The sequence below is a fragment of the Haliaeetus albicilla genome, chromosome 3, assembly GCF_947461875.1.
Source record: "Haliaeetus albicilla chromosome 3, bHalAlb1.1, whole genome shotgun sequence".
NCBI lineage: Eukaryota > Metazoa > Chordata > Aves > Accipitriformes > Accipitridae > Haliaeetus > Haliaeetus albicilla.
The window spans coordinates 64,600,989-64,628,872 of NC_091485.1; the positions used below are offsets into that span (position 1 = coordinate 64,600,989).

A 27,884-nucleotide genomic window follows, 5' to 3' on the forward strand; every position below is an offset into this window, starting at 1 on the left:
GGGTTCACCCCACAACCCTTGTAAGCGGAAGAGAAGCAGAACTGAGGATTAGGGAAAGTTGGGGTAAAGCTGAGTCACAATCTTAATATTTGTTGTGTAAGTAGTTTTCAAAGTGCTTTTTGCCTGAACTCTACTTCTTTATTAGGCTCTAAGACAGACAAGTGAGGGCACTTCAAGGAATTATACAGCGTGACTTATCATTGATCAAGGCAGGACCTCATCCACGCTTCAGGCTGCCTCACCATCTATCTCTGAGCGCTTTTAAAAGGGTAGAGGTGTTGGCAGCACTAACTTGAAAATGGAAAGAATTGTAGGCAGACCTCACTGACCCACCCAACACATTCCTAAAAAGATCAAGTATTCCCCTTAAAGGATTTAGTCTATTAAAGTAAGTAGAATTGAGCATTTTCAAGAGAGTTAATGTAAGAAATGTGTCTTAACAACAGCTTTCGCATCCACTTGTTTAAAAGGCTCCGGTGATCTTGTAGACTGTCCCATGTTTCCAGAGACTTGAATCTGGGGGTGCAACCCTCTAAGTATAGACCTGAGGTGCAGCATAACTACCTGTCCTGGTTTCAGCTGGGATAGAGTTAATTTTTGTTCTAGTAGCTGGTATAGTGTTATGTCTTAGATTCAGTGTAAGAACATTGGTAACACACTGATGTTTTCAGTTGTTGCTAAGTAGTGTTTAGACTAAGTCAAGGATTTTTCAGCTTCTCATGCCCAGCCAGCAGGGAGGCTGGAGGGACACAAGAAGTTGAGAGGGGACACAGCCAGGGCAGCTGACCCAAACTGGCCAAAAGGATATTCCACACCATGTGACATCATGCTCAGTATATAAACTGGGGGGAGTTGGCCTGGGGGGATCACTGCTCAGGAACTAACCGGGCATCGATCAGCAAGTAGTGAGCAATTGAATTGTGCATCACTTGTTTTGTATATTGCAATCCTTTTATATTATTGTAATTTTATTATTATTATTAGTTTCTTCCTTTCTGTTCTATTAAACTGTTCTTATCTCAACCCGTGAGTTTTACCTTTTTCCTTCCAATTCTCTCCCCCATCCCACTGAGTGGGAGGGACTGAGTGAGCAGCTGCATAGTGCTGGGGTTAAACCACAACACTACAAAAAGACTTATGAAACCACTCAGGCATACCTTACTTGACAGTGCAAATGAGATTAAAAACAAAGCATCTGCATTTTGTGCTTACTTTCATAGGTGGCATAGCTTTCTTGAGGTAAGTAATCCTATTTTACCATGATAACTTCTCTTGTTCCAACATGAGACATTTAATTTGCATTTTTCAACTGCTTTTCCCCAATTTACTGGGAGTCCCTTCAGTGTGCTCCTACTTGCATTCCCTCTGAGCAGGAGCCTATGTCAGACTGTTGCAGTCCTGACTCTAACCAGATGCAGTTGTAACTGAAAAAGTTTTTTTTTTAAAAACCATAAATAATCAAAGTCACTTGGATAACAGAAAAACCCAACATTTCTGTAAGCCACAAGTTGGGGTTTAAGCTATCAGACCATTGTGAGCACTGGTGATCTCTTTCAGGGCAACAATCACTCACTCCTGTGCTTTGGGAGAGTACAGATTCACATAAGCGTGAGCTCCACATGAGTGCCGTTTTTGCTAGAAGCAAGAGCTCCGTCCACCTTATTTTCCTTCAAGGTACAATGAAGCAACAAGTCTATCTGGGATGTTCTTCTACTGCCACAACAACCTGAATTCTGGATGCTCCTGCAGAAGAGCCTTTGCTTTCAGTCACCAGAAGCTCAAGGCTGACAAGGTCACCAACTTGGAAGCAACAAGACAGCCAACTCCGTGGTTCACATTGTTTGAACATTTATTGCAATTCAGTGTCAAAAAGGTTTTACAAAAATACATTACTGTCTGCACAGAACAGCTGTAAAAATCAGAGTTGAACATGCAAGGGAAGAAGAAAAAAGTGTGCAAATTTATAACAGAAGGATTTTAACCACACAATATTAAACAGAAGTCTTATATAATAAGGGATGCCTTTCACTTCATATCATCTCTAGTTACAACTTCAAGGAAAAACAAAACAGAACACACGCTCTCTTCCATATATAAGTAGGTATTTATAATTACTGTAGATTAGTTCCTAAAGACGAGTGTATTTGCTATTTCAAATTAAAATGTTCTCTTGGTAGCAGACCTGTTAGCATTCTGTGTAGCACATGAGGGCCAAAGAAATGAGTTCCACCCTCAGTTGCCCTCCCAGGAGGAGAAGCAGCAATGCTTGGTCAGTGGAAGGGGAATCTCTCTGGTGTTCAAGGTATTAATATACAAGAGACTGCATGTGTCAAGGACAAGATGGATTTGTTCTCTGTAGGGCCAGATCCTGCAAAGCTGATTTGCTACCAATGAAATCCCTGGAGGAAGATATGGGATAGAAATTGGGCACTGGTAAAGACACTCACACAACCCAGCAGCCACATGCTGACAGCTGTGTGGATGGCTGGCCATGTCTTCAGAGCCTTTAACAAACATCATTATAAGCAACGAGCTCAGAAAAGCAGCACAAGCAGGATACCAGAGTCCCAAACCTTGTAACAGGGAGTCTTTATCAACCTGATCAGCCATCAGCTCCATGGGGTCTATGTTTTTGCAAACAGGCCAGCTAGGAGAGTGACATTTTAATTTAAAGCCATGTCTTTTTGGCAAGGTGCTGATCTATGGGGAAGCTGTGCAACAGGTTTGTAAGAACTGCAGAGGACAACACTGGTTTGCTGTACCGGGCAGGAGATAAGCATGAAACAGCACACCTGATTTATTAGCTACATAACAGAATTTGAAATGTTCCTGCTCTAAATCAAATTTTAGCTAAGCTAATTCCTTTAGCCAAGGAATTTTCTGGGCAGGGAAAGCTTGTTTAGTACCTCTGTATGTTCTAGAAGGTGATAGCTTTGCAAGAGTAACTGAAGTCAAACAGAAATGGGAACACAAACAGTTCAAAACCTGGGGGCAAAGAAAAATAATAAAAAAAGATATTCCCATATACAGAAAGTGGCAGGGTGCAACTAAATGTTTACATACAAAGCAATGTCTTCAGAGCAATACAAGTTTTCCTAATCACTTTACATAATAAAAGGATCTAGAAACTCCCACAATAAAAAAAAAAGAAACCCAAACAGTATAAGAGGAGGTACACACTTTTTATCATCAAACTTTACCATACCATAGTTAGTATAAATGGCTTAAGGTATGTACAGCTGAAATTGTGCCTCTTGAAGTGGCTATCACATTAAAATGAACTCCAAATACCTGCCTCTTCTAGAAAGCTGAAACAGAGATCTCTAGAATCTCTCCCTTCCTAAGTCTCCTCCCCCGCATGGATCTATTTTTCCTCTTCACAGCACTACATTCTACACTGTTGCACTGGTTAACACATCCTCTGAAGATAATGAAATTTCTCTGGATATGCTGGCAGGAGAAAACACTGAAGAGGGAAAAAAAACTCCTTTCCTAGTATAAGAACTGATGCATGTCTAATGGGAATGCATCAACTGACTGGAAGGTGAAATGTCATTTGAAAAGAACGTTCCATTTCCAAAATACAAGTAAAAGTCTGTTTTCCCTTCACAACAGCTTTGTGACAATTGTCTTAAAATAAAGAGGTCCTTTTTGCACAAGAGCAGCCTTAAACCATCCTGCCTGGAAGCCTGTTATCACTGTCAGTTTTGTTAGTCTGCCATCCTCAGCCAAGCAGCTGTCTTTGCACTGCTAAAATACTACCACTTTGTAAGTGGTTAGACTAAGGTATTTAGATGCAACAGCATTTAATTTTAAATACAAGACTATTGAATTCACCACAATATCTCCCTGTACCAGCCACTTGAGAAACAATGAGTCTCCCAAAGAGATCAAAGTCTTATTTGACAGTTGCTGTAGCAGGAGCGTAATGACTGGGGCAGTAACTGAATGAGGCTTATTCTGTTTCTTTTTGTTTAGTCCATTTTGTTCTCCAATACAGCAGTTGCTTGGTTTTCTGCTGCTTTGGACACTGACAGCAATATCCCAGGACCACACATGAGCAACACACAAGTGTGTGACTGTATTAACAAATCACCTTCAGCACTTGACCCTTTAAGATTACACAGTGCTAAGAAATAAAAACCACTAATTGAAGTTTTACAAATACGAGCCTCAGTTGCACATTAAGTACGTTGTCAGCATGACCCATGCACTCTGGGCAGAGGACACAGAATAAACTCTTAGCTCAAGATCAGTGAAAGGCTGAGAGAAGCAATGGCTAGAGCTGAGACATTCCAAGTTGCAGCCAAACGCTGAGATCTTCTGTCTTGCTGTGCAGGGAATGCACTAGGCCAGATTCAAACCTGAGCTTAAAATTCACCCAGTGTCACAATCTCACAGTGCGTGTCATCTGCTAAGCACAGACTCAGACTAGGCAGAACCCCCCAGCATTTCATACCGAAATACTGTTGCCTCCCCAACACAACAGGTTGGCTCACTATGGGTGGCAGAGGCAAGACTATAAAACAAACCAACCCCAAGTCAGAGCTGGAAACAGAAGATGCCAAGGGGCACGGGTCCTCTCACTGCTGGAAGAAGGAGCTACAATAATCTCCAAATACAGTGGCAATGCTTCACTCACTCCACTTGCAGGTTTCTGTCCTTTATGTCCTCATTCACTGAGCCAGATTTCAGCCACACCTACCTGCTGCCACCAATGTGGGAATGAAAACAGCAACTGGCCACCTTCACTCACAAACATCCCCCCCAAACAAGCAGAAGTTCATTTTTCCAAGGTAACAGCTTTTAAATCACTTTCAGTTGACATGAATAGAATCAGCAGGGTTATGCTTTCCACCAGCAAAGTGATGGATACACCAAGATAAAGCTCCCTATCCCACACATTTTCTCCTCATCTCTGGGGAGTGCCAAGCTCTGGGCCATGGCTAAGGGTGTCACAGGCTCACAGAGCTCTCTGGAAGAACAAAAGCTTGGGTTTGCTGTTGGAAGGCAGGAGAAGGGCAGTTCTTGTCAGCATTTTCCTGGCTTTCCTCCCCCCCCCCTTCCCCACCGCTCCATCTAGAGGCAGCTTTTTTCCCTTTTTGTGTCTCTTCCAAGAGTATGCAAAGTGATTTAGTTTGCAAAAATGCAAATACTGTCAATTTTTTTAAAAATATAAACAGCTGCAGAAAAGTGTTGAAAGTGAGTTATAAAAATGTAAAAAAAAGAACATCATATTTAACGATAATTAACTCAAGTAGTTCTTCCTGAATTGTCCTGAGTACTCCTCTTCCTCACAATTCTTTGTACATAGTCACACACAACCCGCTAAATATTTACCCTTCCGAGGTATCCTGCTTACATCATGCACAGAGAAAGTGCTATACAGGAAATCTACTGGTAAACAGCAAAACCTTTCCACTGCAGGTTTTCAAATTGTTATTGCTGGATTCTTCTAGCTCCACTGTAGGGAAAAGTGAAGCACTGTATGCAACAGAGGAGACAGTGAGCCAGATCATGGCCACAGTGAAGTTAATTTGGCCACTTACTCCATAGGACTGAAAATTCAGCTCTAGGCTAGTGTTAGAAGATCCCATAAAGAAGCTCAGCACTGGAAGCGCAAGGGACTAGGCTGGGTCTTTGCCACCGACACAGAGAAATAATCAAAGACGTCAAGCGCCATGTTGGAAATCCCTTGCTTACTCCAGTCCTGACTGCTGTTTTTAGGAAAATGCTGGCCTATTTCTTCATGCTGTCTCACTCATCACCCTAAACTCCAGTAGTCTGAAATTAAAAATAATGCTGCCAGTCTTCCAGCGAATAAAAACCGCATCATTTCACTAGATTCAATGGCCCAGTTCTCCCTATATTTTACCAGCTCCAAGATGACTGAATTCACTTGACAGCAGTGGGAATACAGAGCAGTGTATTGGAAAAACATGGGCTTGAAGAACCAGATTCTAACCCGACTTGGTATTGTAACCAATGCAATTAACCTAGTGGAGTTGATATGAATTTATATTGTGAGATTAAATCCAGTCCTTTTTTTCTCTATAATAGAACTTCCTCCCTTTTAGATAATCTTCATCCTTGTGGCTTCTCTTTTCCCTTTTGCTTAGTCTTCCATAAAACCAACAAATTAAAAGAGGATGTAGTAAAGTCTTAGGTATTTATATGGTGCCTATCATCTAGGCATTCAAGCACTGAGTAGAGCAAGAAAACTAATGTAAAGAGGTAAGCATTAATACAAGAAAAGATGCTTACTATCACAAACATTTCCCTTTAAATCATTGTACAAAATACAAAAGTTCACATTGTACACTGGATTTTTGTTTGAAAGGTACTCAATCTATTAGAGGTAGAAAGTGGTATGTTGCGATTCTCTCTCGCAAGTAGGCTAGAGTTATAAAGTATTTCAGAATGTGTCTTTTTTAAAAACATAAAAGTATTATTAAACTTGTCACAGGGATATTTTTCATAAATATTTTTAAAATGTCGTATTTATAAATATGTATGCTAAATAAAACCAGATGGAGGAACAGTTCAACAGTCCTAGCCTCATATTGCTTTCTCTATTAGAAACAAACCAAAGAGTTCTCAAATGGTTGCGGGGCAAATTCATTTTTAAATTCTAAAAACAAAAAATGAAGTTTTTTGCCCTGTATCTTGTACTCTGATCATAAAAAAGGGACTCTGTACAACATGCTGCATTTATACACCAGTCCTATGGAAGTCTGTATTCCTTAAGCGCTGCACATCAGTGAGCGATTTCACCTTTCATCTGAGATCCTCTTGTTCCTTGACTCAGGAGCTTCGAACAAACGTGAATATTTACACTATTTACAAATGAAGTGTCCAAGCTCAGTGGCATAAAGTGTCCTGTAAGAATCGCGTAAGCTGCGGTGACCCAAGTTCAGAACCTGAACAAGTTGATAAAGTCTTGTGGTGAAAGAGAGGTGGAGCAAGTCTCTGGGTTGTTGGCTGTGCAAGGGTGATCAGTACCCTGGGAAAGGAGAAAACAACTCCATTTAGAGAGACTGTGGAAAGGGCGCCAGAGCATCAGCCAGCTTAGCGCTGCCCCTCTGCCAGACATCCCGCTTGCAAATAGAGTGGAGCCCAGAATAGTATCTCTACTCTCGCCAAAGCAGACAGCTCAGAACTGGGCTTCATGTTTTAGGGGCTACTGGCAAGCCATGGGAAATACAACCAGCAAAGATCCAACTCATTCTTCTCTGCTCTTTTGAGGAAAGAAAGGCTGGAGCCTACCATCAGCTACAGGAGTTTAACTCCAGAGACATGCCTTGGATGTCACCACAGTGGCCAGCAGATTTTTGTCCTGGGCTGTTTTGTAGCCATCAGCTTGCATTTCAGCTAATCCTTGCCAAGACCTCCATCTCCACGTAATGGGTAGAAGGAGTTGCTGGCAGTGCTAAGATGATTTATTGCAGGCAACCCTACAGTATGCCCATCTCCCTCCCCTCTGGCCTTGATAGCCACTACTCTTGTTCAAAGGGACTTAATAGTTGAGGGAGGATTAAGATGTAGGAAAACACTAGGTTATAAAGGCAAAGGAACTGCAGCACCCTAAACCAGCTGCAATCAGAGGAAGCATTGGGTGCCCCGTGGCTCCTGCCCCAATCAAGTTTGTCTCACCAGCACCTCATTCATACCTTCCAGGAGAGGATGTGGCAGTGCCTGCACAGCTGCAGTGTGTCACCATACTGCTCCTTCCGTGGGTAGCACCTTATGAGCTTAAAGTACATCTTTTTCCAATCCAGCTGTCCCTTGTCAGATAAGATTAGCCGTTTGCGAATCTTAAAGAAAAAATAATTGTAACTGTAGCAGGTCAAAAAAAATTATTTGCTCTTTCCAACTCATGTTCTTCTCCTCTCCCTCGCGTGTCATCCTTGCTGGGCCCATAACAGTTCCCTTGTAACACCGAGAAAACTCCTGCTCTGAATATCCAGCTATAACCAACTTCCTCATGGCAACAGCCTCACCCGATACCATTATCAGGGTCTATCCCCATTTCATGAAGATTACTGTATGAAAGCCTGAAACCCTGGGAGCTAATTTGTACTACTTTAGCCAGTGTTGCTGGCTGGCAGGACAGTGAGTATAGTTGCATTTAACATTTTCAGCAGTTAAAGTATTTTGCTTCTTCATTGACTCAGAGTCAGTGATTTGTCACATTAGCTTGGGAGAAACCCATCTTTCTTTTAGGGTTCATTAGTTGCAGAGACTGGATTAGAATGTTCTTGTTAATAGAACTAACTTCCCAGAATCACTTCCAAAGTCAGATCCAGAGTGAGCAAATAAAGCCAAGTTAGCAGAGAAATCTGGCACGTGGCCCCTGAAATGTAGAGGTCTGGTATAAACACCCCAGACATTCACCCATAAACAGAAAGAGGGATTTTTGTTTGTTTGTTTTTAAGTTTAGAAGACCCCAGATGATTACCAGCCCGCAAAGAGCCAAAGCTGTTTACACAGGTACAATGTGGGTAGCGGCAGGGCTGTTTTCCACATACTATCCCTGTCACTCACAAAACAGCTCAGAGGGGATTTCTTGCTCTAAAGGGCAAGAGAGCACGACTCATTGCTCATGGACCACATCCACAGAGATTCTCTGCGAGGGTGTCAGTCCCTGGGACATCAGGGTGATTGCTGGAGTTTGCCTGCATGTTTTCCCCCTACACGTGGGGCGAGGAGCAACTGCATGACTTGCAGTTGTTACCACCTGGATTAGGGTTGAAGTTCACCATATGACTAACTTCTCAGGCTCCTATTTCAGGAATCATTGCTGCGGCATGAAAAACCCTCTACATAAATCATCTTCACAGCCATTCTCATGCCAGCCTGTATTATCAGCTCGCGGCACAGCCCTTAGATCCAAGGGATAGTCAAGTAATAGTGTCCTACCGACATGTGTTCACTTGCTAGTGGGGTACAAGAAGCAACTGATGACAGTTTGCATCCCTCCTTGTACCTGTCTGTCTGTGAAGTGGTACTGGCAGAGTTTCTTCCACAGCAGCCGGTCTTCACTGAGCGCTTGCAGGTCGGGAGCCACCTGACCGAGGCTAACCAGATCTCTCCCATCACTCAGTCGCTGCATGATGTTCAATTGTAAACACAACGGCAGGTCTGTTAAAGTGGTTCCTTTAAAGGCAGGCTGGAAGAGACAGACAAAATTGAGCTCACAGAAGCTGAAAACCCAAGCAATTCTAGCTTGCAGTAGAGTTACTGCTTTTTAAGCATTGCTCTTCACATAGAGGATAAGCAGCAGTTCACTCTTCTGAATAAAGAGACATTTTACATAGAGACATTTGACCTTCTGTCCCAGAACAGTTTGAGATATCCTCAAGGAAGGGGACATGTATTTGTATAACGGCATTTAGAAGGAGAGTTATAGGCCAAGCCTCCTTCTCCCCTTTTTGTCCATCCCACATCCACACTCGTGAGACTCTGCTCCCAGAAGCACCACCACCAGCTTTCACTACAGCAGGACATTGGCTACATCATGGATATCAGTTATTAACCATCCAGGCCTCTCCACCACAAGGGACATCGGCATTACTTCTTAAGTTCAGCCTCCTGTTACACACACTGCTGGGAATCTCATGCTCTTCTGACATGTGTTTTAGCTTATGTCATCACAGGATCCTGCTGTAACCACAGCAGTGGCTGATGAGTACCCACAGCAGGGTTTTCCCTGTATGGTTTCCCAGGTCACTGCTGGCAAGGCTAACTTTTCCTCTGTGAATGCTTGAAGGACCTGCCCCTTTCCCATCAGCTGCGGCCATGGTTTTCCAGGCTGTTCAGCCACACCAAAGTACATCCTAGCCTAGAGAGCCAAAAGCCACCTTCACCCCCCATCCACCTTCACGTGGTCTACATGGGGTCCAGGACTGTTTTGCAAATCTGCATGGTGGCACAGCTCCAGGACAAATTAACCACGATGGGTCTGCAGGTCCTGCACATGGGGAAAATCCAAGGCACATGTGGAAGCAAGGCACCAGCAAGGACCACAAGCCGGGCTCCAGCTGCTCCAAAACCAGCCCCAGCCTTATTAAGGCAAACAGCAGCTTTTAGTATTGGGCCCCAAAGAAACAATGTTAGACAAATGTGCCAAGTTTATCATTTACCCTGCACAGACACGCTGCTATTTTAAGTCACAGAGTCACAGCACCCATCTTGCAATTGGCAGAGCTATTAACTGTTTCAAACAAGAAGCATGTGCACGGCCATCAGCAGGGGAACGCTGCATGAGGCTGCTTTTAATCACACGGTCCCATCTCCAGCCAGCCCCGTTGCACATGAAACTCCACAGGCACAAGAAGTATGTCTGTGCACAAACAGCTCCCACCTTCCCTTCAGTGCTCCAGTGCCCAGCCTGCCCAGACCATGCAGCACTGCCCGGTACAGGCGAGGACCACAGCTTTTCAACCAAGGCATCATTTTTGGCCATCTCCACCAGCAAGACAGGCCTGAAACAACCCCTCCAGGAGTGGACTGTCTCTGCCATCTCCAGAAGACATTTCTTCCCATGATAGCTTTAATGCTGCATACTGAGAGTTAAGCTGTAAGCAGCACACTGCCTGGTTACATGTAGATGCTTCCTTGGTACAATCCACAAGTCCAGACTTGGCATCCCTGCCCATCAGTGCAAACTAAGGTCTTATTTTGGGGTAGGAAGAATGCACTGGAGCATTGGATCACATCCTGTTGATTTCTCTTACCAGCCTGTCTTTTGCATTCTCCAGCAGTCTCTCTACATAAAACCTTTGCTAGGGCACAACAGGCAAGACTAAGCTCTGAGGCTCTTGGGTCAAAAAAAAACCCCCAAAGATCACACTTATGTCTTATTTCTGAAGAAACCAGTGTAACTCAAGCAAATCCTTACAGGTTTTCTGAGTCAGGGCCAAAGACTTATCTGCTGCTTCTTTCCCCCCAGTACTCCTTTCCAGGACCTTTCAAACATTACTTTTTTTGGAGAAAGAGCACAGATTAGATCAGAGCAGATCACTATGCTGTCATTTTCTGGACAGAGTTCTTTTAAAGCAACTCTAGCACACACAATATTTTGCAAGTTTTTTTTTTTTAAAAAAGGTTTCGGTCTTGCCTTGTTGCAAGACATCTCCCCCTCTAGAAACAGCAGAAGTGCTGCATGCACTGTAAGCAACTGGCTGCACAGAGCTGAGCCTGTTCTTCCTTCCTCTAAACTCAGCTGGTTTTGTTGTAGCTTGACCTGAAGTCATACTCAGTGGTGTGAAATTTTTTTTCTGCAAGCTCAACATCTATTTTATTTATTTTAGAAAAGTGTCTGTAAACCTGCAGGGAAGTAAGTATGCATAAAAGGCTGTTCCATTCACAAGCAAAATTTTGATGCACTTTTGTCTGGATAGGCAGAGTTCTTTGAAATGCTTGTCTCTGTTCTGTGAGTCCCTAAAGCAGAGGGGAAAAAACCTACATTGTACTACTGAGTTGAGCAGCAGGAGGTAAGTCCTGACCTGTGGCGCACTCAGGGCAGCAGATGCCCAGATAGAGCTGACCCTGGCAATGGCCAGGCACAGGGCAGCTCCCCAGCTCACAGACCTGCTGTGCTGCTGGAGCCACCCCATAGCTGGGCCAGTGCTTCCCCTGCAGCCCATCCCAAGAGCTGGACACCAGGAGGGACAGCAGAGGCGGGGCAGAAACCACCGTAAGATAAGGCACTGCTGCTTTTGCAGCTCTTCAAACTCCCCGAGACCTCCCAGAGTTCATCATCTCCTCTGTCATGTTGTCTGTGTTACTCTGAAGGACTGGAAACTGTTTCCTGGCGTCCCCAGAGAACACAGCCATGTAAAATGATGAAAGCAGGCCCTTTGCTTAATCCTTTGCAAATGCGTCTCTGGTTGACCCACCAGGGAAAAGGTGCTTTTTGTATTCCCTTGGGCCATGCCTTGGTCTGCCCAAGTAGGAATTTCACAGTCCAGTTCACTGCAGAAGGGTCCTACAAGGGGCACACCAACACAGAGATCAGCACTGGGGGAAAGCTTTAGCATTTCTGTAGAGTATCTATTTGAGGTGGAAAAAAAAAAGTCTAGACATGGTCCTGGGCAACTGGTTGTAGGTGTCCCTGCCTGAGCAGGGGGGTTGGTCCAGATGACCTCCAGTGGTCCCTTCCAACCTCAATCCTTCTGTGATTCTGTGAAGTGGACCAAGTTCAGGGTTGATTCCCATGCAAAACCAGGTTAGGAATTTATCAACGAATACATCTCTTTCCTATCCCCACAGACACTGTTGAAAAAACAGATGTTGTGAAAGCAGGACTCGTCCGGCTGGAACGGGCAGCTCCAGACTACTGGAAGAATCATTGATATTTTCAGCCAGGAAGCATGAAGTTATGCAGCTATTTGGAAATTTGCATTTAATTTACAGATTAAACAAATCTAAAACCCTCAACTATCTGATAAACAAGTTTTGAAGGCAATTTCTCAGTCTGAAAAAGACTGAGTTGACTTTTCGTGCTGACAGCCTAGTCTCTGAAGACTCTCAAGAGGGGGAGATTGTTTCCTGCCCAGCTCTGTTCACACAGCACTTCATGGCCGTTAAGGAGTCAAGCCACCATCTGAGACCAGTTACAGTGAGCATGATCCTGGGTTGTGTACATTGAGTTTGAATTAAGGGACACAAGTAACACTAGGAACACATCCAGTTATTCTGGCAACTCCAAGTCCTTCCCCAGCACTCTGCTTGCACTGGAAGGACAGTGGGATGCAGTCACCCAAATGAGAGCTGCTACGTGAGGTTTCACAAAGGAGCCACATTATTTTTAGCTTTCAGGATTTGTGCTTACCCTGGTGATCTGAATGTTGTTCAGTTGCTGCTGCCAGTGGAGAATACTCTCCATCCTGTGCACCCACATGTTGATGTTCCCAACCAGGACAGACTTGCCGACCCGTTGAACTAACGTGCAGAGGGATGTGTAGAGGGTCTGCAGCAATTCTCGTATTAGCCTGATGTTCTGCTGATCTTCAAGGACTTTGGAAGAACAGGAAAGATTAAAAAATGGGAACTGCCCAAATCCTTTTCTGAATCTACACGTTTCTCAGGCAAGTCAAGTTACCCACTATAACCTCAAATTCCAAGAGAGCCAGCCTGCACTCTTCTCTTTAGAGGAAAGCACTTAAACATTAGCAAGGCACAGCAGGTTAGACAGCAGATGGAAAGAGATCCTCCCAGGATAAGCAGATGAGATATGTGCCCTTTCTGCAGCACGTCCCATTTCCAGCCGCTGGCAAGCAGCCAGTTTTCCCCTCTGATACATGCGAGAGGTTATCTATGTGCACCTTTTCCCCATCTCCCCCAGCTGATGTACAGGGATCAGGATCTCCTTTCTCACTATGTATATACGCACTAACAGGGTGCTCTCAATTCCCAGGCTTCAGCCAGAGCTAAAGCATCAGGGAGGGAAGTGCCACATCTCAACCACAATTCAGCCCCCCCAGCAGGTGAAGACAGCCCTTGAGCTTTCCTTTCCTCCGGAGCAGTGGGAGCACTTGATAATACAGCAAACTGGCGACAAGGAGGCAGCAGAGACTGCAGATGTGCCAAGCTGGGGGCAGGAGCAGCCATCTCTTCTGCAGTCAGAAATAGAACTCAGTAGGATGCAGAAGGGGTGGTAGCGAGGAAAGTTGGAGAAGGAGGAATTGCCTCTCACATGCCTACCAGAATACAGACATTTCTTCCCACTCCCCCCCCAACATAGTCCTTCACCAAGGGAAAGGAAAGTAGAACCGCACTACAGAAATAAGCAGTGGTGCCCCACTTCACCCATCTTGCATTGCCTGGCTATTCTCAAGGATGTGGTTCACACAAAGTACTTCAGATTAAATCAGTCTCCTCCTCCTCCCCCTCACTGTTTCCGTTTCTTACCTTTCTGTACCACTTTTTCCAAAATGTTCATGTAGTTTTTCTGGGCAATGCCACTCAGTGACGTCAGCTGAGACTTTGCTATCAGCTCCAACAGCTGTGGATAAAAATAGAAGTTGCAAGCCTTAGAGCACAGAGATACCTTTCTAATCTTAACTCCTGGTCACATGACACAGCAAAACAGTCCAGAGACTTGTTTGCTGCTTGAAAATAAAAGGGAGACAGAACGACAGAGCAAACTAATGCAAAGGGGGAGGAGAACAGAGGCCAAATAATTAATCCCACATCGAAAGGGGTAGAAAAAAAAAGGCATTCTAATGATCTTAAGGGGGGGAGGGAAAAACTCCCTTGATTTCATGATTCAGAGATGCAGAGAAACCACAGAGTAGTGCTCAGACTGACAGCCTCTATTCACACCAAGGGAACAACGAACAGCTGACGTCACTGTTCCTTCACTGGGGCATAAACAAGCAGTGTCATAAGGGAACACGAGCAAATGCCTGTTTGGATGGGGATATTATTGATGGAGCATTAATGAGAATCAGACCCCACAATTTACGTCAAACTCCTGGGTTGCATTGGTTTTGTCAGAGTGCTGTCGCCATGACAGAAAGGTTAATCACTCTATTAAAAACAAACCATCCCCCCCAACAAAACCCTATTCCCCCAAGGCTTCCTCCCCTGTTCAGCTCTTACAGCTGCAACACCAAACCACCTTTCCCTGTTTGTCCTGTTTACTTGTTAACCTCCCTAATGGAAATCTCACTTTTACTTTCAATTAGGATTTGCTTCCCATCACTGATCTCCTGACTCATGTACAAGCTGGACGCTGAATTTGGGCTGTAGTTGCTAAAGGAAGCATTTCCCATGGGGAAGATGCCCTCTCCTCCCCAGCTCTCTACCACAAGAACAGCTGTGGAAGTTTCCTATGGATCATGCTCTGCAGAACATGTGGCCCGTGATCTTCCAAGCCTTCCTCCCTTCCCCCAGCATTATATAAATACACAGAGCGTCCACGTGTCAGTCCATTTGTTTTGGATGTACATAGCCTTCTGTTTTAATTTAGAAAGGAAAGGAAAAACCTTTTATGCTACAAATCAATCAACACATTACCGCATGACTAGCTTATTAATCCTTTATCTTCTGCAGCTACAGTATCCCGTTGCTGGCACCGCAGAGAGTCCAGAGAAGGTGCAACTACTTGTGTCAAGTAACTAAGAAAGCTTTTGACAAGACTTGATAAGTCATGAGCTGAACCATTTGCCCCACTATAAGAATGACAGGAATGTATCCAAAAAGTCACCGGCACCTTGCCATGAAGCAGGGAGCTCAGGGAGAGTTGTTACTGCAGTCATTCGCCTGCTCTGCTGTCTGGGGCACTGGCATGCGACTGCCTGTTAGGAGCAGTGAAGTCGCCTAGAGTGACCGATCTCTTCTTCCGTTTAATTTCCAGGCCAACACCATCATCAGATGGCTTTGAGTTTACATTCTATTAATAACTTGCACCTTGCATGACCGAAGGAAAACAAGATGAAAAAAGACCTGCACTAACTCCTGTGAAGGGCAGGCTGCCTGTTTTCTTGGCTCATTTGGAGGAAACAAGAGATGCTTGAGAGTTGGGTAATATTTGGTGCACAGGCATCAGTGGATCTTCTTGCTCTATCAGCTAAACTGAGACCACAATAACTAGATACTCTTAAATACATAGCAGTTTCCAAGATGTTTGAGTTTTTTTAAAAGGTCTTTTCATTTTTTGAAATACTGGAGGAATAAGTAGAAAAAAAAATCAGTGTCCCAAAGTAGTCTGTAATACTCCCCTTACACTAAACTATTTAGCCTTCAGACCTTTGATTATAGTGATCAATTTGCCAGACTCCATCTGTACATTAGCCACACATGCACCCAGATCAGCTCTTCTGTGCATAACAACTGCTGTCTCCAGATTGCACCATTCTGGAACTGGCACAGACACAGCTTCATCCAGGCTGGGTGTTAGCAATGTTGTGCCTGTTACTGAAAACGCCAAAATGCACCCAGTGATAAGAATCACGTAATGCAATACAGTAAAAGCTAGATGCCAGGGCCATTCTTTAAGGGGAACAAGGATAAAAATCTCAGTTCCTTGAAGAACACTAAATTGGTACAAAAGTAATTTAGCCAAAGGAACAGATTAAAATTTGCCTTGTCTGTGTTTATCAACGTTCAATTTACATTCAGTGAACCAGCTCAGATATCATGTGTCACCTCCCTTCCCCTGCAGCAATAAACACAGTTTTCATATGGAATTTCATCATGTGTTGCAAATACTTCCAGGACTACTCCACTCCCCAGGGACTGTTGGCTGAAGCGACTGGCTAGCCCTCCAAATCAAAAGACATTTTTTATTCTTCTGTGCTCATATAATACAGAAAAAACAGGTAAGCAATACAGTTCATCTGTGCCCCACATGCTCCAGTGCACTGAGGGTCTTTCAGCATTGGCACAGACGCAGCAGAGTACAGTCTCAGTTAATGGATTGCCAAACTGGGGTCTACAGCATTATCAAAAATAAATCAATTGTTGCCACTTGCATAATACAGACTAAGAGAAGACTGATGAATTCAGATTAATGCTGAGTAGGTTAAAAAGGCTGGAGAGCTGCAAGCATGTGTTATGATGCGGTTGCATTAAGTCCAGCCCACGCTCAACAGAGGAACAGATGGTAGGAGAGAGTGCACAGGGAAAGGTTAAGAGCAATTTTAAAAGGCCTGCTTTTTGAAAACACTAAGTGATTGCATTCCAGCTGATTTTAACTGGAGCTGGAAAGTCTGCAACACCTCTGGAAAGCAGAGCATTAGATCCCAATTCACTCCTTCAACTCCTCAAAAGTTGAAAAAGGTGACCTGGTAGCTTTCCCAGAAAATCCTTCCTACCACCTCACCCCTATGTTGTTTGGTCTCAGAGGTCTGCCAGAGCCACAGAGAAAAAGGCAAGAGATCCAGTGGGCTATTCCAGAGCCTCTGCAAGCTGGCAGGAGGCAGCATCTTCCACAGCAGGGCAATAACCTGCTCATTTCCCCACGACTGTGATGGGGCTCCTGCTCAAACCCCACCAGCAGTCAGTCTACAGCAGTTGGTGCAATGAGCCACTTAGCTCCAGGAGCAGAGCGGGTCCTCCTCCCATAAGCACTAGGAAAAAACCAGCAAACAAAACAGTGCCATGAGGCAGGGAACAAGGGCCCCTGTTTCAGGGCCATGAAAACACACTGCTCTGCACGCATGACTGTGTGCACAGCATTGCTTAGACCCGCTACAGCCAGATGGCACTTCTGCCACTGCCTCGGTTCAACACTGGGGTGTGCGGGCAATCCATACCCCAAATAACTCACAGCTAGGGGCTTACAGCACACCGAGCCAAAAAATTTTCAGCAGGCCTGCTGCACCAAGCAGGAGGGTGTAACCTTGCCTCAAAAAGGGACATGCTTTGTAATGATTAAAATCACAAGTCTCAAGTTACTAAAGTGTAAATCCCCCTTTGAATACCCCAAACCAGCTATAGGGAAGCTGGACTGCACCTGTGGGGATCCATAAGCTCCTCCTGGTTGAGGATGTGGCTCCTCACATGTGGACTGCTTAGAGCAATATATTGCAATGAAAAATTCCTCCTCCAGCTCTCCTTGCTCTCGCAGCCCTTTGCTTTCTGTGGCTGAAATGTCACATTGGCTTTCGGCTGGGAGAGCAAGAGCAAGGCGAGTTATAATGATTTACAGCACAGGTGCTGACAGATCTCCATGAGACAGAATCAAGCTGATACTCTTTCAGCACAGCATAAATCCAGGACTCCCAGAGCTAACTGCTATAAAAACTTAAAAGCAAATTTAAGACACTACTTTAGCAGGTTGCACACTAAATCATGTTATTCCAGAAGTTATGCCCATGCAGTTTAACCTGACCTAAGCTTTTATGATCAGAAACAGCACCTTCCCTTGAGATGTTACTACACAACCATCATATGACAAATCTTTCTGAAAGCAGCAGCCTGCAAAACCTCACTGTCATCTGAACAGAGTGTTCCCAAAGGAGAACCAACAACTTCTGGGCTGCAGGCACTTTTGTCTCTGCTCATACTACTTATGCTTACAGAACGCTTCCAGTCTTTTCATAAAATCTCTAAGACCAGAGAAACCAGGGCTGCTTCAAGACCAAGAACAGCTTGGACAGTTTGGGTCCGCTGGGTCAATCACACACATCTTACTAGCTCTAAAGAGGGAATGTTGTCCTGTAACACATAGTAGTCAGATGCTATAGTTTAAAAGATCAGCAAGGACCAAGTCATGGCATCAATACCTATACTTAGCACTTCCAGCGCTCTATCAGCAGACTATCAAGACAAGATTGATGTTGGAGGAAAATTTCTTCCGCTTCAGCTACATGAACTCACTGGCTACAGCTGATGGTATTTGCCCATCAAAAATACCTGCCAAGCTTCTTGCAGCTCACACCTCCACCTCACTTGAAGGAGGTACCCATTTTATTAGTGCACCATTAAGAACTCCAAGAACTTAGTTTGGGTATATATTAAGGAGCAGACACTTCTGTACGACAAAAAAAAAAACTCAGCACTGAAAACACTGTAGCTCTTAGGTTCAGAGAAATTCAGAAAGGAATGCTTTGAGAAAGGCAAGTTGATGTTCAGCCTGAAAGCCCATTTTGCTATCAGCAGTGATGTAGCTTATTTCTCCACAGAGCAAGTTTGCGTGTAGCCAGCAGAATCCCAAACCTGCAGCTGTTCCTCTCCTTTCTTCCCCTACGGACATCCTCATATTCTCCCCCAGCCTCCAACTCTAAACTTCCCTCCTTGGAAAGCATTTGCTTGATGAACTAAGTAGCATGACATTAATCAGATACCCCGAGCAACGGGTGGAACTAGAGAGAACAAGGAGCAGGAGGGAAGGGAAAAATGTTTTTCCTGCCAATGTTCAGGGCATTTTCCATGTGACACATTGCTCATCTGTATGCTCTAGGAGGCTTGCAATTTGCAAACCATGAACAAGATCCACATCTAGGCAGAGCTTTTCATGAGTAAATCTGGCACATAAGGCATTTTATGAGCTACTATCCACTAGAGACTTGGCCGATACAAGCCTTTCATTTTAAGAAGTCAGTTTTATATTTGATCCGTGGTACCAGGTTTAATATATTCTTTAATCTGCCAAACCACAAGTCAGCCTCAATTAGAAAGCTTCATACTGCTCACTAGTGCCGTATCCTTAACACTACTGGGGGGAAAACTACTCTGAAAAGCTCAGAAGGGAGGTAATTTGTAGAAACAAGGACACATGCTGACTTCCATACAGAACACTGCTATTTTGGATGCACAACAGATTTGGGATGCTTTTATGAAGTCCTCATGGGGAAAAAGGGGGAAGAAGGTCAGCCTGAGCCTCTCCATCAGGCCACACTGACTTCACTGAAATTTGAGTTTGCTCTTCAAAAAAATTTAATGGGACTTCTGGTCAATCATTGCAGTCCCATGCAAGACACCCATTACATTGGGCTGAGCAGAAACCCATCACATGGCACGGCATGACCTGAGGCCACACTTAGCAGAGGTCTTTGGAGTTCTTTGTTGTCATAAGACAAAGTCTGCCAAAGGGATCTCTGGAGCACCAAATGCAAGTTTTATTTTATTTTCCTCCTTTATATTTGACTAAAGGGTTATAGCCTTGGCATGAACTGTTCCTTCCTCAGTAATCCCCCTGAAGATGACACAGCCATGTGTATATATATCCAGTATCAGAAAACACTGAGTACCTCAACACTGGTGATCACCTTCTCTGCACAAGCAGGAAAACAAGTTGTCCCAGGACCAGCAGAGCTAGGACAGCCTGAGTTCCTATGAACTTGTATCCCGCTTTGCCTCCCCCAGCATGCCCACTCCCTGCTGCCACCACCCCTGCAGTGGGACATCCAAGTGATTGCCAGTGCCCTTCCTGCACTGCAGGTAGGTAATCACCCCCAGTGCCTGTACCCTTCCTTCCCAGGGTGACAGAGGTTTTCACAGGCTCCTTGTCATCTAGACAACAGGTGACCAAACCAAGGTGAACTTGCTCAGATCATTTCTTCCTTAGACACTTTTGATGACATTTGACTTGGCAAAGGGAAAGCAATACCAATGCGGCTTGCTCTAGAACCTAAAACCTGAACAGCTGGTGCCTCAGCAGTGATCAACTGCTGATGAAATGTGAAAAGGAGCTGTTTATAAACAGCCTCAAGTTAATAACAGATTTTTTTTTAAGCTTATTGAATTCCAAACCTTGATAAGCATTCTGAAATTCAAGATCAATTTTCAGATCAGATGCACATAAACATACACCCTCAAGACAGTAGCTCCCCCAACCACTACCACCCCCCTTGGCCCGCAGAGCCAAAAGAGAAGCCCTGACGTGTTATGCAAAGCCAGAGCATGTGGAGCCTGGGGTTGATGACTCCTTCCTACCAACTAATGGTGTCAGGGCTAACCAAATGCTTCACCCGCTGAAACTGTTGCCAGTCACACAGGATTAAGAACAACCACAATTCTTAACAGAGAAGTGTCTCCAAGAGGTTCAGCCCATCCTCTCACTCCCAAAATGCTCAACTCCCCAGAGTCTCTCCTGTATCACTTCAAAGGAGACAAAGCTCCACATCCCTTGTGGAGCTGGAATCTCCTATGCAAAGAGGTCCCCGCTGCTCTTTGGCCTCTGCAGAGAGCCCATGCTCCTTTTGAGGCTACAGGAATCACATTTAGAAGCTGAACTGAACTCAGGAATTAGAAGCTAAGTTTTCTGAGTTTCAGAAGTGAATTTCACAACTGAAAAGTACTAGGAATGCTAGGTTAAGGACAGCCCATCTTCTACATTACCACCACCACCACCTCCCTCCCTCTCTATTTTAACAGTTCAAAGAGGAGGTTTGGGCATCTATCCACACAACTTCCATCAATTACTTCATGCACCAAAGCCCAACACCCCCACATGCATGCTTGGACCTCTCTTCTTTGCCAGTGCTTGCCATCACCCAACTGGTGCTCAGTTCAGAGCCTCCACCACCATCACAGCAAAATAAACCCTGGCCTTTTGCTCACCCTCACGACATAGTTGAATCGCCTGGAGTCCAGGATAGCACTGGAAAAGTCAAGTCGGTTGAAGGCTTCTCCCAAGGTGCAGTAACCATGGCGCTGAGAAGAAGAAACAGTCTGGGTCATGTTTTGGCAGACATGAGTCCAGACAGCACCAGGAAGACGTGACCCAGAGCAACTCAATTTAGCAAGCTAATGGGTACAAACCATGGGACCAGCTCATGGCTGGAGGAGGCAGGGCTGTCTCCCACAGAGCTGCACTTATTGACGTCAAGGGTGGGCATGGCCCAACGTACGTTATGGTAGGTTCCCAGGAGTGACCTGAGCTCTGCTCATGACCCATGAATTTAAGGATGAGAATGAGGCACACATTCCCGGGGTTCAATATATAGTGCGAGTACAGAGCTGTCTGATATAGCCGCTTCTCTCCATGAGTGCGAATGAGCCATTGTGATGAATTCCAATGATTTTCCATGTTAGGACTGTACTGGGCGGAAGCCAAGAACAGTATTATGGCTTGGTCTGCAAATGGCTGGTTTTTTTTAACTGAGGGAAGCAAACAAGTCATATTTTAAACACATATACAGAGCCTTGTAGAGCAAGCCCTGGCTCCCTGATTGGGGCTTAAAATCATTACTGAAATTCCAACCACAAGCCAGATCTTCCACTTATCTCTTAAGAGCTTCTGTTGATTTATATCAGCACAGGATCTTCCATTGCTTGGAAAAAACAGTAGAAAAGGGAACAAAGAACATAGAGGCACTCACCTCTTTTGTGCTCCCCTTGTGAACATAGATCCACTTCTCCTGGTGGAAATCTGTTTGGACAATGACACATTTTGCTCAGTTAGCCTTCCACCACACAGAGGGCTAGATCTCTGTTCTGCTCACAACGCTCACTGCCCTTTTAGTGCAAGTGAAGTTATTTTGTGTTTACACCACTGCACTTCAAACTAAAACTAGCAACTTGCTGAGCTGCTTTGTTTCCATACTGCTTCATTTGAGACTGCGGCCCTGAGCTTTAGAAAGGGCTTCTGTTTCAGTGACACAGCTCAAGACTGTAAATGTTTAATCTCCCAGCCACAGATATACCATAGCACCTCCTCTTCTTTGGTCCCAGACAGTAAGTGTGGCTGACAGCCAGGTTTTGTTGTTATTGATTTTATTAACTATTCATTACCTTGGTTACAGGCTTGGGATTGAATGTCAAATTTGAAGTTGAGCAAAAATGTCATGAGACACCAGGCATGTGGGAGAGAGCTTTTAGCAGTGAGGTCAGCCTCAGAGGAGCATGCTTGTGCTTGCAGCTAACTTGCTAAAAAAGAAAAACCTATTTGGAACCAAAATTTTCCTATTTCTAATTGCCCCTCCCTTCCCTCAGAAATGGGAGTTGTCCCATCCACTCCCCAAAAATAGCTTCCCTGTACCCACCACACACTGCTAACTTGGTTTGTGGAAGAGCCCTTACTGTACACAGTTATGCTGCTCAATCCTTCTCCCACGGGCTTTGACCCTACTTCCACCACATGCTGGCAATTCAACAGCTAGTGTAAGAAAAATTATTTTCCCCATCCTGCTAGACTCCTTTCCTTAAAGGAAATATTGTGCTCCTGGAATCTTTTTCCACCTAAGGATGCAGTGATGTACTCCTGCCTGGTACTGTGAGCCCAAGGACAAACCCAGTCTCAGTTACAGGCACGCAGACCCTGCATCAGGCCCTTTTAAATAGTAGGTCACAGCAGAATCCAGCCAAAAACTGTCATGGTAACATTTGTTTGTTCAGAGAACCGAATGCACCGAGGGGCCAACTTTGGCATCAGTTTCCGAAATCCTGGGGGATGCACAATGAGCTAATAGTAGTGTGGGAATTGTAACTCATTTCCTCTGTGTATGTTTACATTTGTAGCCTTCACATCTAACTCCAGTACCTATCTTGCAGTCAGAGCAACAGAGACCTTGCTGTCCCTGCAGGCTCCCCCAAGTCCTCCCACAGTGCACCATCCGAGACCCTGGCTGCTCGCTGTGCGTACAGAAAGATTTCAAACCTTCCATTGTTTTGAGCGAGCTGAAATCTTATTTCATTTTTCATGCACTCCGCACACAGAGATAGGATCAAAGCTCACATTGAGGCTTGTAGCCTCCAGTAATGTAGATTAGTGCTCAACATGCATATGGAAGGAAGAATAAATTTAGCCTGCTGTGCACAAGGAAGTCTACAGGGGGAAAAAAACTGGAACTGGTTCATTTGAATGTACCATAGGAAAAAATTACCCTCCTTCTGACAAACACAAATGACAAATTTGAACACAACAAGCACAACTCCTCAGAGCAGGGATTACTAACAGGGGCATAAATCTTCACATTAAACTGTATCCAAGTTCTCTACTTAGGTCAAACATGGGCGCAAAGCCCTTCAAGACACTCTGAAGACTCTTCATGCACTATGCAAAAAACATAGATACGAAGCATTTTCCACTCTCCTGCAGCAACTTTTATTTAAAAAAAAAGACCAAATAGACATCTTACATTGAATCTTGGCTTTGTTATTCAGCAGGTCTTTTTTCCTCTTCTTGGCAGCAACATCATAGTTCAGGCTGTTGAAGAGATTCTCTTTGTTGTGATCGTCCTTTTTACAAAAGCTGTGAATGACACAAAGCAAGGATTCTGTTTATTTCTGCAGTCTGCTGAACACTATGCTTCTTGCAAGGAGAGAAAATACATAGGTTTTCATTGTGAGCTCCAAAGCTGCCTCCTTGCAGGCTGCTCTTGAAAAGTCTGCATGCAGTTTTTTTGCATCCAGTAATGGTATTTTAAAATGAGCCTCTGGTGCCTCATTTCTGTGCTAAGATACCCAAACCAGACAGCAGCAGATAATACAGATTGCACAGTTAGCGCTGGGACACCGCTGGGCAGTATTCTTTCCTTCTCTTTAACCTGTTCCTATCTTTAAGTAACACCATATCCTCCTACTGTAGGTGGTAGATTCCTCTGAGCCAGTCAGACTTCTATGGAAGGATGTATTTAGACATCTCTAAAGGACATATATGTATATATATACACACGCACTCAAAATATTTATTAACAAAAGAGTCCATGCAAAACATTCTTTCAAGCTTACAGGAAAAGCTCAGCTGAGGTTCAGACTTGGCTGGTGGTTTTCCAAACCCCACATAGTAGTGACTATACAAATTAACAGCTAGGATCTCTTGTCCAATACTGTCCATCTTCTGCTTTTGCGGGAATTCTGCTATAACTATATTATTAGTGAAGGGAGCTATAACCCCTTATTTTCTTTGAGGGCAATGAAAGACTATCTATAAAGAGACTATGCATCAACATCTCCACATTCTGCAGACCTGCAAATCAGCAGATCCAAGCCACAACATGAAACCGAGAAGCCCCTGGGCAGCCACAGCACCATGGCACAGATCCCTGGGGGTGTCAGGGGAAGGCAGCACCCACCAGGAGATCTCTGCAGAGCCCCCCCTCCCCCCGCATGCTGCCCAGAGCTGCAGGGATGCCTCACAGGTTCTGGGGAGAAGACAGGCGATGCATCCAGGAGAATGAAACAGAGAGCCTCCCCCACTGCTCTAGCTGCTGGCAAGAGACGGCCAGTGGCTGTCTGCACATCTAAATTCAAAGAAGGGTCCCAGGCACCTTGCTGCACCTCTCCCCTGCTGTGGCTGGGACACCCCTGGAGCTCTGGCAGGCACTGAAATATGCTGCTGCTGGCAGCACTGGGCAAGCTCCCTCTGTGACAGCTGCGAGGACCCTTAGGCAGCCAGGCTGCTTCTTCTACAGACCTCGTGTTTACACTGTTTAGCCTCCAAAAAAATAATACGAGCACCATACCAACTCACACCTCCGACAGCTATTCAGCACAGGCTCCTGCAAAGGAATGAAACCTGCAGGACAAGGCTCCTTGTTTCCCATTTGCTGTCTGGCAGCATGGCTACACCACCAGCATACGCAGAAGTCAAGTGACCAAGTCAGAGTTTCAGCCCCATGAGGGACCCAGACCTCCTCCAGCAGGGTCCATATGGGTGTTCTGGTTTGGCACCTGCACATGGCCCCAGAGGTGGAGGAACCCTCCCCCAGCTTCAGAACGCCATGAGCCTCGGCTCCCCCTTCCTGCTCCGCATCCCCCCCTCGCAGGGCACCACAGCTGCAGGGAAGGCACCACTCCTGCAGGCTCCACCACAACACTGCAAAAGGGGAACAGCAGCAGCAATGCAGGTGGACAAACATTCACAGCAACAGCAGCTCAGGGAACCACGTTTCTACCAGCTGGAGCTGGCTCAGAACCTAAGCCCAACAGCAGAACATCTCAGCTGCACATTTCCCCCATCCATGTTGCTTTCTGCTGGTGGGACCAAACCCAAGAACAGAGTATGGCAGTAAGGAAGAAGCAGTTTTGAGGTGTTCAAGTTCATATTTTATCAGGGTTGCACAAAATCAGTAACAGGCCAGGTTAACACGCCCTGTGCAGTGGCAGAATCCAAGCCCAAGAGCACAAGACAGATCTGCTTTAAATCTTACATGTCAACAGCACACCCTTGACTGTTGACTTCCTACTGAATGACTCTGTAATCTGAAACCTTCATAACAGCAATGGATGAATTCCAGTATGGGAGGCAGATTATTCCCCTGTTTATGTACTGCCAGGTTTCCACACACTTCTCCAAGGCGTCCTGACAGGTTGAACAGTTGGGCACCAGGACGTGGCACTGCAAGGACCTCAGTACGGGGCCAGTATGTCACCTCCTTTGCTTTTTTAATGGGAAAAGGGATGTATAAACCCGTGCCAAACTCAATATTCCCAAGACAACCACACTCCCACCAGCCAGACATTTTTCTACCTATTTACAAATCAGATGCTTTGGATTCTAAGCTTGATTTTTATTTACAGCTTGCATGAAAGAAGGCAAGAGATAGAGACCTGCTACATAAACCTCCTTGCAAAGGAACATCTCAGCAGCAAATCCTTTTTTGCTCCAAGTCCCTTTGTCATGCACATTCCTGACCCATCCCTCAGCCCAGTCGCAGCAAATCCAAACCTGACTGCGCACAGCCGAAAACAAGAAGCAGCTCTGGGAGAAAAGTTTGGTTTTGACAGGAGCAATCTGGCCGGAGACCATTACACCCACGCTGCTGCAAAGGCTTCCTGCCCGCCCGACGCAGCTCCGCGGCGCTTCACCATCTTAGGGCTTTTGTTGATGTTTTGCAGGCAGATTAGTCAAGCAGCACGTAAGGTACATTACTCATGGTCTGGGGAAGATTTATGGCTTCGGACACATCATCCTTCTCCAGCCCGAGAGCCGGGAAGCCCGAGGAAGGGCACTTTGGGGAGGAGGAAGGGGGTGACACACACCTCCAGTGCCCCCCAGGAGGCACTGGGGATGCTCCCCGAGGGCACATCGCCCAGGCCGTGGGGCAGCGACTGTTTTCACCTTTTCCTGGCTTTTCCACCCCATCCCGCAGCCGTAGGCACGGCCCGGGCGCCTCGGGAGGGAGAGCCGCCTCCGCGCCCGGGCGCCCCGGCACCCCGCCGGGCCTGAGGGGTTCACAGCAGGCCCGGGGGAAAGCCGCCGGGCCCCTCCGCCGGGCCGCCGCAGCGACGCCGAGGCCCGGGGTTACCGGCAGGCCCGCACAAGCCGCCGCCTCCCCCTCACCGCCCCGGCGCTCGGCGGCGCCTCGGCCTGCGGCTCGGGCCGCCCCCGGCCGCGGGAGGGGACGAGGCGCCGCCGTCCATCTTACCGCCGCGCGCCCCGGCGGCGCGCGACCGCACCGCGGCGCCCCCTGGCGGCGGCGCCGCCGCGGGCGGGGGCCGGGAGCGGGGCCGGAGCCGCCGCCGATACCTGCTGATGTCGCCGACATAGCCGCCGCTCTTCTCGTCGAGGAAGCGCGTCCAGCCGTCGGCCGTCTTCACCCAGCTCTGCCCGGGGGAGCGCCAGTCCTGCCCCAGGAACGGCATGGCGGCGGGACGGAGCGGGACCAAAATCAGGACGGAGATCAGGAGCGGCGGCTTGCTGCTGCGGCGGCGGCGGCGGCGGGGCCGGTGCCTGGAGCGGGGCAGAGCGACGCGGTGGGTGCCGCGGCGGCGGGGCTGCGGGCGCCGCGCCGCTCCGCGCTATTTATGCGGCGGCGGGGCGGCGTGTTGCCGGAAGCGCGGGGCTGGCCCCGCCCCGCCCCGCCGCACGTGGCGGTGTTTATCGGCGCCGTCCGCGAGCGGCGCGGGGCGGGGGGCGGGGGCGGGGCGGGGCGGCGGGGGGCGGGGCCAGCAGCTGTTTGTGTGGGCAGCGATAAAACCTGTTCCTGCGCTGTTTGCGTGTGTGTGCACATGTCGTGCATTTATATACTACGCGCAGAAACGTTTTCATATGTTGTTGTTGTATATACAACAAAACATTAAATATAGAATACAAACAGGCATGAAATTCATGTTTTATGCGTATTTCACCTCCATATATAATGCCTATACTCAATTTATTGATATAAACAATATGAATATTTACACAGGCATGTTTGTTTATGCTTATAAATGCGTTTTAGATATTGATGCATCACAAAATTACACCCTGTTTATAGAAACACACAGAATCTGAACATACAGATAAATTTAGAACATTGTGAAAACATACAGAATACCTATATAATGTTACATATGGTTCTATATCGAGATCATTAGAGAGAATAATATAATGTTTTCTGAGCATGTGTTTCATATGTATCTGGTTTATATCTGTGTAATGTTTTATGTATGTATATCATGTTTTATGTCTGTATCTTTTATACATGCATGTGCTTTTATATGCATTATGTTCTTACATGTAATGCTACTTTTTAATATTTTATAGATACATGTGCATGACAGAA

General features: G+C 45.9%; 1 protein-coding gene across 1 annotated transcript; it reads right to left on the reverse strand.

Annotated features, from left to right (window-relative positions):
• Window positions 1-1,831: 1,831 nt before the first annotated feature.
• On the reverse strand, window positions 1,832-27,184 carry FBXO32 (F-box protein 32). Its single transcript, XM_069780003.1, has 9 exons — window positions 26,867-27,184; window positions 23,535-23,647; window positions 21,777-21,826; window positions 21,016-21,108; window positions 13,915-14,008; window positions 12,836-13,020; window positions 8,987-9,169; window positions 7,671-7,814; window positions 1,832-7,003 (listed from the first exon to the last, which is right to left on the reverse strand). Exons 1-9 carry the CDS (start codon window positions 26,980-26,982, stop codon window positions 6,914-6,916), a joined length of 1,068 nt encoding a protein of 355 aa, XP_069636104.1. The 5' UTR covers window positions 26,983-27,184; the 3' UTR covers window positions 1,832-6,913.
• Between the last annotated feature and the right edge of the window lie 700 nt (window positions 27,185-27,884).

Excerpts from the sequence above, each read along its gene's own strand:
- FBXO32 (XM_069780003.1), bottom strand. The coding sequence starts at position 26,982 with ATGCCGTTCCTGGGGCAGGACTGGCGCTCCCCCGGGCAGAGCTGGGTG. Across the intron at positions 21,109-21,776 it reads ACAAGGGGAGCACAAAAGAG|CGCCATGGTTACTGCACCTT; the intron begins GTGAGTGCCTCT and ends TCTTCTTCTCAG. Across the intron at positions 9,170-12,835 it reads ACAACATTCAGATCACCAGG|CCTGCCTTTAAAGGAACCAC; the intron begins GTAAGCACAAAT and ends TGTCTCTTCCAG.